General features: G+C 34.7%; 2 protein-coding genes across 4 annotated transcripts in view; both read right to left on the reverse strand.

Annotated features, from left to right (window-relative positions):
* Positions 1-13501, reverse strand: part of Dgk (diacyl glycerol kinase 1) — a 529426-nt gene that overhangs the window by 254644 nt on the left and 261281 nt on the right. The window lies entirely within an intron of this gene.
* On the reverse strand, positions 1770-4368 carry LOC140433241 (uncharacterized). The gene is made up of 2 exons (XM_072521286.1): positions 4100-4368; positions 1770-3901 (listed from the first exon to the last, which is right to left on the reverse strand). The coding sequence occupies exons 1-2, from the start codon at positions 4208-4210 to the stop codon at positions 2030-2032; spliced, it is 1983 nt and encodes a 660-aa protein (XP_072377387.1). The 5' UTR covers positions 4211-4368; the 3' UTR covers positions 1770-2029.

The following is a 13501-nucleotide window of genomic DNA, read 5'->3' on the forward strand; positions in this document are numbered from 1 at the left end:
ATTCACTGCCTTCCCTCGCTCAACCGTTTCCATCTCTCTCTGTTGTTCCATTCTCCATCGTTTAGTCCTCTCTTACTCATGGCGTCGTCTACTTCGTTCCTCCAGGATTTTCGGGGTCGTCCTCTTTTCCTCCTTCCTATGGGGCTCCATTCGGTTATTCTTTTTATCCATCTGCTGTCGCTAGCTCTTCTTACATGTCCATACCACTTTAGTCTTTTTTGTTCTATATATGTTAGTATGTCTGTTTCTATTGATGTTCTTTGCTTTATTTCGTCATTACTTCTCCTATCCATTCTTGTTACTCTGCAGCATCTTCGCAGGCATTCCATCTCTGTTGCTATTATCTTACTGCTGTTTTTCTTGTTTATGATCCAATTTTCGGCCCCATATGTCATAATACTTCGCACTAATGTTTTATAAATCTGCGTTTTTGTCTTCATATTTAGGTGTCTATCCCACCATACTGAGTTAAGTTGTCGGATTGCTGTTCTTGTTTGTCCTAATCTTTGTGTAATTTCTTCCTCTGTTGTTGCCTTTTTCGTGATTATAAACCCCAGGTATTTGAATTTATCCTTTCCTTTGATTGTTACGTTGTCATCAATCTGTAGATCTTCTATGTCTTCTTCACTTGTAGATAGGTACTCTGTTTTCGCGAGGTTAATATCTAGGCCAGCCTTGGTATATTCTTCTTGTAGTTTCTTCATCATGTAGCGGAGGTCGTCTTGGTCTTACTCCCATGCCTTCGCATTTTCTTTTCCATGTAGTCAAGGCTTTCTCTAAGTATATTTTGAATAGGGTTGGAGATGTGGAACAACCCTGCAGGAGCCCTTTTGTTGTGGTGAAGTCTCCTATGATTCTTGTTCCCATTTTAATGGACACTTTATTTTCTTTATACAGAGCTTTTGTAGCTTCTATGAGTTCCGTCTGTATTTCTAATTTGTACATTGCCTCCCATAGTTCTGACCTTGGTACATGTGATGAAACGCTGATTAAAATAGAAGCAGCAAAACTTGAGAGTAATGACGAATTAACAGCTTCTTTGACGACAAATTTAAATGTTCACAAAGCACGGGCAAAAGCAATGCAGGACTTGCTAAAAACGGTAACTGCTAATACAAAAACTAATGATAAAAAATAAGTTGTAACATTTGACAGGCCCTACCAGTACCGAAACTGACTACAGGAGTAGCTTTTTACTGCAAAAAGGTATTGCTTTATAATAATGGTATACATGACTGTGGTTCGGGAAAGGGGTACATATTTGTATGGACGGAAGACACAGCTAAATAAGGTAATGATGAAATTGGAAGTGCTATTTTAAAGTTTTTATCTAATAAGTCAGGCATTGATGGACTGGTGCTGTTCACTGACAACTGTCCGGGAAAAAATAAAAACTGGACGTTAATGACCTTGTGGTTGCAAATGGAAAAAAAAAGAAATTTTAAAAAAGTACCCACCACTTCCTGGTTAGCGGCCACACGCACCTACCATCAAATCGGGACTTTGCTCTCATAGAAAAACACCATTGGAAATATGCTCCATTAATATATGCCCCATCAGACAGGTATAATATTATTTAAAAAAAATAAAAAAATCGTTTTGAGGTCACAATAATGGAACAAAATGGCTTTAAACACATCAGTATACTACAAGAGAATAACAAAAAGAGCGACCAAAACTGATGACAGTAACAAACTTAATTTTTAGGTGTGTTTTTATTTAGGTTCGACATTAATACTCCCAATGCTTGTTTTGTTAAGTAAGGGAAAGTAGCCTAATTTCGGATACCATTTACAATTAGTGTCATATTTTTCACCTAATAACACATTTTAAACTTTTATCTACTCAAGAGTACTTGCAGAGTAATATAGAAACTAATTTTATTATCATAGACAATTTATTGAAAATCTTTTTTACAAAAAATATTGTTCAATAAAATTAGTGCTTTTGTATGTCAAAAATTTTAGGGCTCCTAATTTCGGATACCCTATCCGAAATTAAGACACCATTTTGTTCATCATAAGAATAGTTACACATCTTGACAAAAGTCGCAAATATAGGTTTTCTTCTTATCAGCATTGGCGCACATCTCATGACACCACTTGAAGCACTTTATACACCTTATCCACTTCTCACCGTGTGTATCTTCGGAATATAAACTGTCACAAAACATACATTCTGTGTCTCCATCTTCATCGTCTACATCCATATCAGAATCATCATCCAAAATAAGGTCATCACCAGGATGTGAAGTGTCACTACTACTCGATTCAATTTTTTTCTTTTGCTTTTTTTGGCGTGGAGTTTTTTTTCTGTTGACTTGATTTAATTCGTTGCTTATTTTTGGTTTCTTTTCTTTCAAAGACTTTTTTCTTTCTTGTTCGGCTACACTTCGTTCAAGTTCATCTTTATAAGGTGTACTAGTTATTATCCAACTAGAACCTTTTCGAGGATTTTTTTGTTTGTTTGTTTGTGAGGTATAACTGCAAGAAGGCAGTGGACTAATATCCTCAGCTCTTATCATAGTTGCCGTAGTTTCAGTTGCATTTCCATTGGATGATTTATTTGTTAAGTTATGTTTTGGAGGTGTTCTTTCGATAATGCTTTGTGGTTCTGGTCTTGACTGACCTCTTGTTGGTAATACTTCCCCATGATTTTGATTTATGGGTGGTGGTGTTCTTTCTCTTTGTCTCTCCATTATAAAATCGTGATCAGAAAAGTTATTTTTATTAAAAGGATATATTCCAGATTTGCGAAAACCATTCGCGGAAATTTCTGCAGTAGCACTTTTCAAATATGCCGGGCACATAAGCTTACAAATTTGATACGAGTTTATGGTGCGTCCAGGATTTTGCCTTAACCACATCTCAATTTGTTGCGAATAATATGTTTTAAATGGTGACATAAAAGACAAATCTAGAGGTTGTAGTTTGTGTGAACTGTGCGGCGGGATACACAAAATTGTAACGAAATTTGCACGTCCTGCTTCTATCACATCTATATTTCTTGTGTGGCTGTAGTGACCATCAAGAATAAGCAGCACTGGGTCTTCACGGGATGGTTTCACGTGAGCTACGAAATGCTGTAGCCATTGGGAAAAAATGTGCTGCTGAATCCAACCTGATGGATGGCAAGCTGCAATAGAGCCAGGCGGCGATCCATCTAATAATTCCACTTTCATGTTCTTTCTTGGAAACACGAATAATGGAGGGACAAACCCACCAGCAGCATTCATACAAAATACAACAGTAACTAATGCGCCTCTTTCAGTCGCGGTAACAGATCCAACCTGTTTTTTTCCTTTTAATGTTATAACACGAGTATTCTTGGACTGAACCGTTGTTATGCCGCTTTCATCAACGTTATAAACTCTTGCGGGGTTGAAGTTAACTTTTTCCATTGACGTTTCTAAAAGATCATAGAATCTGCTGACATTTTCTGGGGTAAATCCCTTAATTCGGGCTTTCGAGATTCCTTGTGGTTTTCTAAGGGACAAAACTGCGTTTCGCCTCATAAATCCCCTTAACCATTTTTTACCGGCAGATTCGGCATGGGCAAATGGATGACGAAGACCATTTCGTAAAGCTATTTGATATGCAAGTCTCTTGATATCAGCGGTCCCAATTCCGTAAAATCGCCGGTCCATTTCTAGGCAATACGAGACTAAATCTGCTTCCATTTCTGCAGAAAGTACTGGTCTTCTTCCAATTTTAACAGCAACCAACTGCTCCGGAGTTTTATTTTCTTGCTTAACATAATCTTCCAGAGTTGATTTCGGAACAGCAAATAACTTCGAGGCTTTAAGATACCCCATTTCCTTTCCCCTGACGGCACGGATAGCACGTATCATTCGGTCTGGATCCCATTGTTTATGTTTTTTACTTGTTTTTGGCATTTTCTTCTGAAAAGAAACAAAAGTTTTTATGCTAACATGATCATCAATTTAAGGTTCCTAATTTCGGATATCCGAAATTATGGGACTTGTACTATCCGAAATTAGGAATTTTATATTTTTAAGGTTAGGGCTCTCTAATTTATATGTGATTAAAATCTGCTTTAAATTAGTAGCAAAATCAAATAAAACAGGTTTCTAGCTTACCCCTGCCAAAAGATCAAACTTCAAACAGGAATAAAAACACGAAAAAATAGGCTTTGAAATACGACCGAAAAAAAACTGCACAATAACGTTTGGTGGTTTCGGCACTGCCATCTAACGGGGAGCAGCTCTACTACCTAAACAATTTAAGATAATGTTCTCTGTGGTATTCAGCGTGACATACGTATAGGTTTCTGTTCGCAAATAAAGAAACTTTTTTAGATACACCGCTATCCGAAATTAAGACACTATCCGAAATTAGGCTACTTTCCTCTACGCTGTTAATGGTGCATACCAGGAAGTTAATTTATTAAAAAAAGGAAGACCCGCACTGCTACCGCTCGATTCTTTAACACTTAAATACAAAGAACTTGTAAATTATGAAAAAAAAAAAGATAGAAAACATACAATCTTTATTGCCTATATACCGCCCCTATAACACAATTATTATGAATCCCTTCAGCCTGACCAAAATGAAGATGGTGAAGCAGAATTGCTGGAGTAACATAATTCTAGTTGGTTCATGTATATCAAAAAGTGTTTTCTTCTTTTTGTTACAGTATGACAAGCCACATAAAAAATGTTAATTCGTGTTTGTGGGCATGCCAATGCAAATTTTAAGTTTCTTTCTTAAGTTTTTTAAATTTCGACATAGTCAAATGTAGAATAAATATGTTTCTGATCTTATACAGTCGGAAAAATGAAATATTACCCATGAACGATCACTTCAATTACTTATTTTGTATTTGCTGTCTTTTTCTATAACAAATGTTTGTTATTTGTATAAAAGGCGGCAAATTATACAAAATAAATGATTGATATGATCGTTCATGGGTAATCTTTCATTTTTCGGACTGTAATTTTTATTTAAACTTTAACACTGATTTACTCCCGATCACCATATTGTGGCTTATCATTATATAACAATAAGCCGTTCAATTCGATTTTTATTAGATCGTAGGAAATGTTGAATTTTGAATGTTTGTACTGTCAGTAGTTGATGCTGCATATATTATTATGTAAAAGAGTCCAAAAAGAACCCACATACTATGTTCGTCATATTTCATGTGTTTAAAAATTTATTGTAATGTTATAAACTTTAACACAGTAATTATCAATATTTTATTTAGAAGCTTTATAGTGGGCACGTATTTCTGTCGCTGTAAAGATATTTATTAAGGGAAAAAAGCATTTTGATATTTTCTACCACCTTTTTTAAAATTTAGAACTCGGTATTTCTTTATTAACCAAACCCCTTACGTAATTAACAAGAAAAAACTCCATATTTTAACATTCCACATCCCTGGTTAGAGCTTTCCCAGTTAATAAGGATCAAATTCTGATACCAAACACCCAAATTGTGAAAGGGAAATGAATACAGTTGAATAACCCTGTAATATAGAGGGAAGCTGCTAATTAATATCCGCTGTCAAGGCTGGCAAAAGAGTAATCTACAACTTCAGATTGTAACATTATCCCTTCAATTAATTTTGCGGTTGCTTTTGTTTCTTCTAAAGCAGAAATTGCATGCAGGGCAATTAGTTACCCATCGAGTGGCGTGCTATACGATACAATACAACAGAGATTGCTGTATAAATATACACTGCTCAACCCTCATCAAAAGTAATTTATAATTAAAAATTCATAAATTTCCCGAAATTGTCAACAGGAGATTCTTGTTTGAGGACAGTTTTTATGTGTATATTTATTGAATATTGCAATAAAGTAACTAGACTTCAGTTTAAAAGTTTGACAGAAATAAAATTCTAATCAAAACAATAAACTTTCTTTGAATATTGTTATTAACAAATTATAAAGATAGTGAATATACAGAATCTTCATTTGAGATTGTATTTACCAATCAAAACACGGAAGTAACTTTCAAAGTTTGAAAGAAAAAGAAAGTATTTATTGAGGGGTTAAATGTTAATGTATTTGTAATAGTAAGTGTACGCGATTATTATCAATTTAACCGTAAATATCTTGCATTGTTATTTAGAGAACCGATCTTTTTTATGTAATAATAGGAAAGTTTGATGTCTTGCTTACTTGGTATTTAATGCATGTTGATAATATACTAGTAGTAGTTCTTCTTCTTGTAGTGCCTATCTGTTTCGGATGTTGGCGACCATCATGACAATATGTATTTTGTAAACTGCGGCTCTGAAAAGATTTGTGGTTGTTGTTTTGAAACACGTACGTAGATACATGTGACCGAGGTATTTAAGTTTGGCTGTTTTGATTTTTTTTGGTAACTAATTTGATTTGAAAACCTTATTTTTATGGGTACTGATAAATCGTGGTTAGGTTTATGTTTTTACTCTTTCTATTGGTTGACCATTCACACTAATTCTTTTAATTTGCTGTTCCTTCTTATAGATCATCATACATTTCGGTTTCTTAAGGCACAGTGAATGTCCATATATCTGACTCACTTCTGCGATTCTATTCATTAACTCCTGGAGGGCTTCATAACTGTCAGCGAATACCACCGTGTCATCAACGTATCTGATGTTATTGATATATTCTCCGTTAATTCGAATTCCGGCTTTAACATCTTCTACTGCTTCTTGAAAGATTTCCTCAGAATATATGTAAAACAGCAAGGGTGATAGTATACATCCCTGTCGGACCGCACGTTTGATTTTGATATCATCGGATTCTTCTGCCTCTGCATGGATAGACGATGTTTGATTCTAGTAAAGATTCTTATCCAGTAAAGATGCTAAAAATTCTTAAATCACAGGTATTTATTCCAATATTTGTTAATATCTCCAGCAGCTTCTTGTGTTTTACTGTATCAAATTCTTTATGGTAATCAATGAAGCATGCATAAATATCGCAATTCACGTTTCTACATCATTAAAATAGTACATGTATGCTAAATAGTCTCTCTGCCATTAAAAAAACTCATCAGCATGATGATAATACAGGCTGGACGTTAATTCCAAATAAGAAGCGTCAGCCATCAGAAGATAGCCCTCCGCATAGAATTAAAAAGCAAACTACTATTCAGGATTATTGGTTGCAGAAACCTACGCCAACGACCAATAGATATAGCCCTTTAGCTATTGATGATATACAAGAAGAAAATAAAAATGCCGAATCCAAAAAACCTATACCAATATTCATTCAGAATGTCGAATATATAAAACCGCTACGCGAACTGCTTGATGAAAAAATACCAAATCTATATACCATTAAATGTCTTAGGAATAACCAAATTAAACTCCAAGTAGATTCACCTGAAAACTATTCGGATATTATTAAAAGTTTAACAGCAAAAAAAAAACGCAGTTTCACACATATTAGATAAAACAGGAACGTGGATTTCGAGTGGTTATCCGCAATATTCACCCCTCAACAGAAATTAATGATATTAAAAGGACACTCGAAGAACTAGGACATTCAGTCAAAAATATCTCCAACATAAAACGAAAAGAGGATAAAAAGCAACTACCACTTTTCCACGTAGAATTGGTTGCTAATGCAAACAATAAAGACATTTATAAAGTCAATAAACTACTTAACTCAATAGTTGAAGTTGAACCACCACATCCCAAAAGAGAAATTCCGCAATGCCACAGGTGTCCACATTTCGGACTCACTCACAAATATTGCAATAGAATGCCACGATGCGTAAAATGTACAGCCAATCACTTATCATCCGAATGTCCAAACCCAACACGAATTAAAGATGTGAAGTGTACAAATTGCCAAGAGAATCATCCTGCCAACTACAGAGGCTGTTTGGTCTACAAAGAGCTCCAAAGAAAACAATTTCCAAAGTTGAGGGAGAAAATACAATCTCATTGCCCTCCAAGTTCCTCAAATACTCGTCGTCCATCTGTTACATATGCAAACGCTGTGGAGGGACCAAATCATACTACCGCATCTGTCTCAAATACTACACAGGAAAAACTGAATACATCGTTGAAATAGCACTTGTTTGCTAAAGAGACACTCTTTCGTACCCACTACGTTCCGAAAACCAAACCGTGTACGGCTGATTTTTTCTTCGCATAGTCTATATATCCTTTGATGTATGATTTTCAGTAATAACTTAATGTGGCTCATTAAGCTGATGGTTTGGAAATCATGCAGGATACGGATTTTGTTTTCTTTGGTAGAGCAATAAACGTTGACTTCAGCCATGATCTTGGTATTACTCCATTTAAATATATATGTCATTGAATATTTTTGTTAGTCGTTGAGTACCGTCGGTGTTAAATAGCTTTATAAGTTCAGCATATGCATTGTCAGGTCCAGGAGCTTTGCCATCTTGTAGATGTGATATTGCTTTTTCTATTTCGTCTGATGTGATTGGTGTGTGGCCATTACATATGTAGGACGGAAGTTTTTCGGACCTATTATCATCAAAGAGTTCTTGTATGTATTTGGCTTGTATACATATTTCTTTATTTTTATCTGTGATGATATTCCCCTTTTGATCTTGCTATCTATTTTGGATTTTTGAAGACCAGCTGCTTGTTTTACCTTTTTAATCATATTAAATGTATCGTATTTTTGTTCCAACAACTCTTATCTCTTCACACTGTGTTTTTAACCAATTTTCTTTAGACTTTTGTATTTCGGTTCCCTTTTGTCTCTGAATATTGTTGTACATTCTTTTGTTATTCTTTGATTTTCTTCTTTTTTCCATGAGTTGCAGTATAGTGTCAGTCATCCAACTTTTCCTCCTCTTTTTATTTTCTATTAGATGTTATTCTCTGATCTTGTTAAAGGTTTTACATATATTCTGGAGTGATTCTTCTGGATCATTTGTTTGCTCCATGTCACTTAGCTTTTTTGAAAGAATACGTGCGACTGTCTCCTTTGTTTCCTTATCTTTTAGTCTTCTCATATCACATTTTTGGTTACTACTCTTTTTTGTAACCTTTTTAAATCTAAACCTAAATTTATCAATAACAGGAATATGATCTGACGATACGTCAGCACCGGGGTAACTTTTAACTGATAGGCATCCATTACGGAATCTCTTGTTCACCATTATTAGTAGTAGTTACTGAAAAGGAATTGCTCTTAACAAAAAAGTTTAAACCTTAATACGATTCAATCATAATATCAACCAAAAATAGAGTTAAAACTCGTTATTTTTGGTATTCTTAACAATATTATTTCATTTTGCTTAATCAACTACTTCTCGACTCCATAACCTGATTCTTGTAACTTCTCTCTCTTCTTGTAAGTTCTCCTACACATCATCTATCTATCTTTAGCGGGATACTCATGTGATTTCTTCTTCTTCCATCCTATTATCATTTTTACCCTGAAACTGCCATTATATTCTTTGTAAATTTCCAATCCAGTTTAGCCTTTTTGACGTCACAAATCTAACGATATCTCCGCTTCGTATTAGTTCGTATATGTCAACGTCTATCTTTTTTGCAATAAGTTAGATCATATCTATCTATATAAAAGGCTAAGACGACAAGTCACACTGTTTGTCCGGTAGGGTAACTACGCCATCTAGGAAAAAAATCTGAACTACCAACACCTGACATTTTAATCATATTTTGTTCTTCAAACGATACGTTTGATTTATTGCTTTATTCTACAAAAATTATTTATTTATTCTACAAAATTGATGATTCAAATATCCTTACTCGGAAATTTTACTGCTTCATCAGTAATTAAGTTTTTCGCCAAATTGCTAAAAATATTTGTTACTGTTTGGAGACGTTTGCATCTTGCTTACGGTTTGCGTAAATATGTGCAGCACAGTTGCTTGTGATGACGCTTACTGTTTTCAGTTTGACGGATGAGAAATTTGACTTCGAGATGTGCTATGTTTAGCTGCAAGTTTGTACAAGTTTTCATAACAATATCATGAGACAATAATGGTTTGCTAGCATCTTACATCTTGTTTTCTTGTAGCAAAATCAGGAAAATATCATAATATCGGAGAACAACTCATTTTGCCAGCTGTTAAAAAGGTATTAAAAACTGTTCTAAATCCAGCCTGCACACGATATTCTCAGAAGAACTCCTTTTGGTCACAATACAGTTCCAAGACATATTGATAAACTTATTTGCAAACAAACCATTTTTCAATTCAGTCGGAATTCTCAAAGTTACCTACTCGTAGTAATGAAGCACTCTAATGGGTATATGCTTGTTTTGTTATAGATCAAAAAAGACAAGAAAAACTTTTTTTACAATTACTTTGAAATCAAAACATTAAACGACGGAAATTTTGCCAGGCATTACGTCTGAACTTGTAATTTGTCATTGTTAAATGTACAGAATGATGACGTTTTAGTGTAGGTTCAACATTTAAACGCCCTTCACGTAGATTTTACTAGCACATTTGAAGAAGTTTTGACTATATAAATACGTTAAAGTTAATAAGTTTTTTTTAGAGTTGAGCACATCAAAAAATTCAACTCTGGGAAGTCTATAGAAACCAAAAATATCGTTAGGTCGTCTACGGAGCAAAAATATTAATAGCAAAAATAGTAATGGGTATTACAATACTTTAAGACGGAAAAATGAAGATATCAGAAAAGATCCAAATATCTACTCGTTCATAAAAAATGCCGTGAATGAAAAAGAAGAAGAGAAGGAATAAAATAGTAATACTTCCCGAAAAACAGAAGTATTTCGGTTACAAGAAGCAATGGTATTTTGCTATATTTATATATATTTATATTTATGATTAATATTCAATTAAAAACAGTAAATCGTCTTGATATCCTTACCCAGAACTATCCGCTTTTCTAGAAAATGATTTTCTTCACTTCACTTACCTAAAAAAAAAACATAAATTTTTATATAATTCTCGAAAATTAATTCAGTATTGTGTTTATATTTTAACAAAAAAAAAAGATTTTTAAAATATTTCGAAGAAAGTTATTATAAAGACAAATACTTAAAAACTTATTTCTATGCTGCCAAATAAAATGCTGAAAAATATATTTTAAAATCTGTTTTCTTTAAAATAAAAATTTAAAGAAAACAAGTGGATTTAAGTGTTCCTACCTATTATTCTGCTTTCAAAAAATTCAAAGATATTGAATTTTTTTTTTTTTTTTTTTAGTTGTGTGTTGTTAAATATATAATTTGTATTACCCATTTTGTAATTTTTATTCATTAAGTTAATTTATGAATGAATTAACGATATGGTAACGGTAGACAACCCCATTTTAGAAGTGGCAACTTCACAACTTCACGCAACGTTGTGAACACGCTTTTAGTAACTGCAAGAACTTGTTATTGCTGACATTGGGTCGACGTTAACTCTTTTTGAAGGTTTTACTCAAATTTTAAAAATTATAGTAAGAGTTACAAGCCTTTGATCCGTCTAGAGTCTCTCTCTCTCTCTCTCGTCAATTCTGACCCCCCGGAGGGAGTGTAGTGGTCATCGTGATGTCATATATTGTCCGTTTACAAAGATCGTCTCTGGTCATTTCTTTTAACTCATGTATAGGTCTTTTGCATATGCCTGTAATTTGATCGATCCACCTTGTTGGAGAAGAAGGGTGAATTCATTAGCGATATGGACGAAATTAAGAGAACCTGGATGACATATTTTCAGGAATCACTAAACAAAGGGACACAACCACCATTACAACAACAGAGACAGCAACAGGCACGGCAGGAGGTACAACAACAAGAACTGGGGGAAGATGGAGAATAAAATGAATTAACTAGACCTCCAACGCTAGAGGAGGAGGTCGTATTAGCTGGTACAGATGTACCAGCTAATACGAGAGATATGGATAGAAGAAGAAATCCCCCAACAATGGAAGAAAAGTATAATCTGCCCTATTCATGAAAAAGGAGACAAACTGTTGTGTAAGAATTATAGAGGCATCTCTTTACTTTGTTCGGGATACAAAATACTCACAAACATCACTAATCGAAGACTCTAACCTCTCACGGAAAAAATCATCGGGGAATATCAAGCAGGGTTTAGGCAAACTAGATCTACCATTGACCAACTATTTACAGTTAAACAAATACTAGCCAAAGCATGGGAATATGACATGGACGTTTACAATCTCTTTGTAGATTTTAAAAAAGTCTATGATTCAATAGATAGAACAACTCTACCTAATATATTGGAAGAATTTGGCATACCATCAAAATTAATACAACTAGTGCAAATGACAATGACAGAAACAAAAGCATAGGTGTGTATTCGGGGACAGATCACTGATGCGTTTACGATAACGCAAGGACTGAAACAAGGCGACGGACTGGCCCCAACGCTCTTTAATCTTGTTCTTGAATATGTAATTAGACGGTTGACGGTGAGCGGAAATAACACACTTACAAACAAATCTACCCAATTAGCAGCATACGCAGATGATATAAACATAATGAGCAGAACAGTGAATGCAGCGGACGAAACCCACGTTGAGTTGAAACAGAGTGCAGAAGCAGTAGGGCTATAATATTAATAATAATAAAAACAAAACTACTCATACAAACCAGATCAAATAGACCAGCGCAACAACACTCTATTGACGATATAGAACATGTGAATAGATTCACATACCTAGGAATGGATCTGGTCGCAAGCAATGAAGAAGAACCGGAAATAAATAGAAGGCTTATGCTGGCAAATAAAGCCTATTTCGCGATGGGCCACATATTCAAATCGCGAGACGTACACCGGAAAACAAAACTCCGGGTCTATAAAACAATAATCAGGCCCATAGTAAGTTATGGTTGTGAAACATGGGTGGTGACACAGAAATCTGCCAATGCATTAGATGCGTTTAAAAGAAAAATATTACGTAGGATACTGGGCCCAATAAGTGAAAACATGAACTGGCGAATTAGGATTAATAGAGAAATATACGAGCAATATAGCGAACCAACCGTATCACAATACACTAAACTGCAGAGATTACGGTGGGCAGGACACGTGGTCCGCATACATGAGAATAGAATCCCCAGAAAATTACTAAATGCAAGAATGCAGGGAAAAAGACCTGTTGCAAGATCTAAAAAGAGATGGGAAGACGAAGTCGATGAGGATGCCAGGAACTGCCTGGGAACGTGTTCATGGAAAAGAACAGCGGTCAATCAAAATGACTGGAGAAGCCTGTTGAAGGAGGCCAAGGCCCGATTTGGGCTGTAGTGCCATTGGATGGATGGATCTTGTTGAAGATCCAGTATTATTAAAACTTGGTTTTTAAATTGTTATGAAAAATACTTACAAAAGGGTATTTATAGATACTTATTCTTTAGTTCTAGACCACATTTTGTAATAAAAGTATTTCCAGTTTTGTAATATAACCTCATAAATATTGGTGTTACCGTATGGTATCACTAGCTGGTCCAAGAAAGCCAAAACACGTCTTGACCGACGAGGATTCTGGTGATGAAGATGGTGGAGGATTTCTAGATAATTTAAGCGGTCGATAGTTGACA

The sequence above is a fragment of the Diabrotica undecimpunctata genome, chromosome 2 (genome assembly GCF_040954645.1).
Source record: "Diabrotica undecimpunctata isolate CICGRU chromosome 2, icDiaUnde3, whole genome shotgun sequence".
Taxonomy (NCBI): Eukaryota; Metazoa; Arthropoda; class Insecta; order Coleoptera; family Chrysomelidae; genus Diabrotica; species Diabrotica undecimpunctata.

Coding starts and splice junctions, on each gene's coding strand:
- LOC140433241 (XM_072521286.1), bottom strand. CDS start 4,210: ATGGCAGTGCCGAAACCACCAAACGTTATTGTGCAGTTTTTTTTCGGT. Junction 3,902..4,099: donor AGTTTGATCTTTTGGCAGGG/GTAAGCTAGAAA, acceptor GTTTCTTTTCAG/AAGAAAATGCCAAAAACAAG.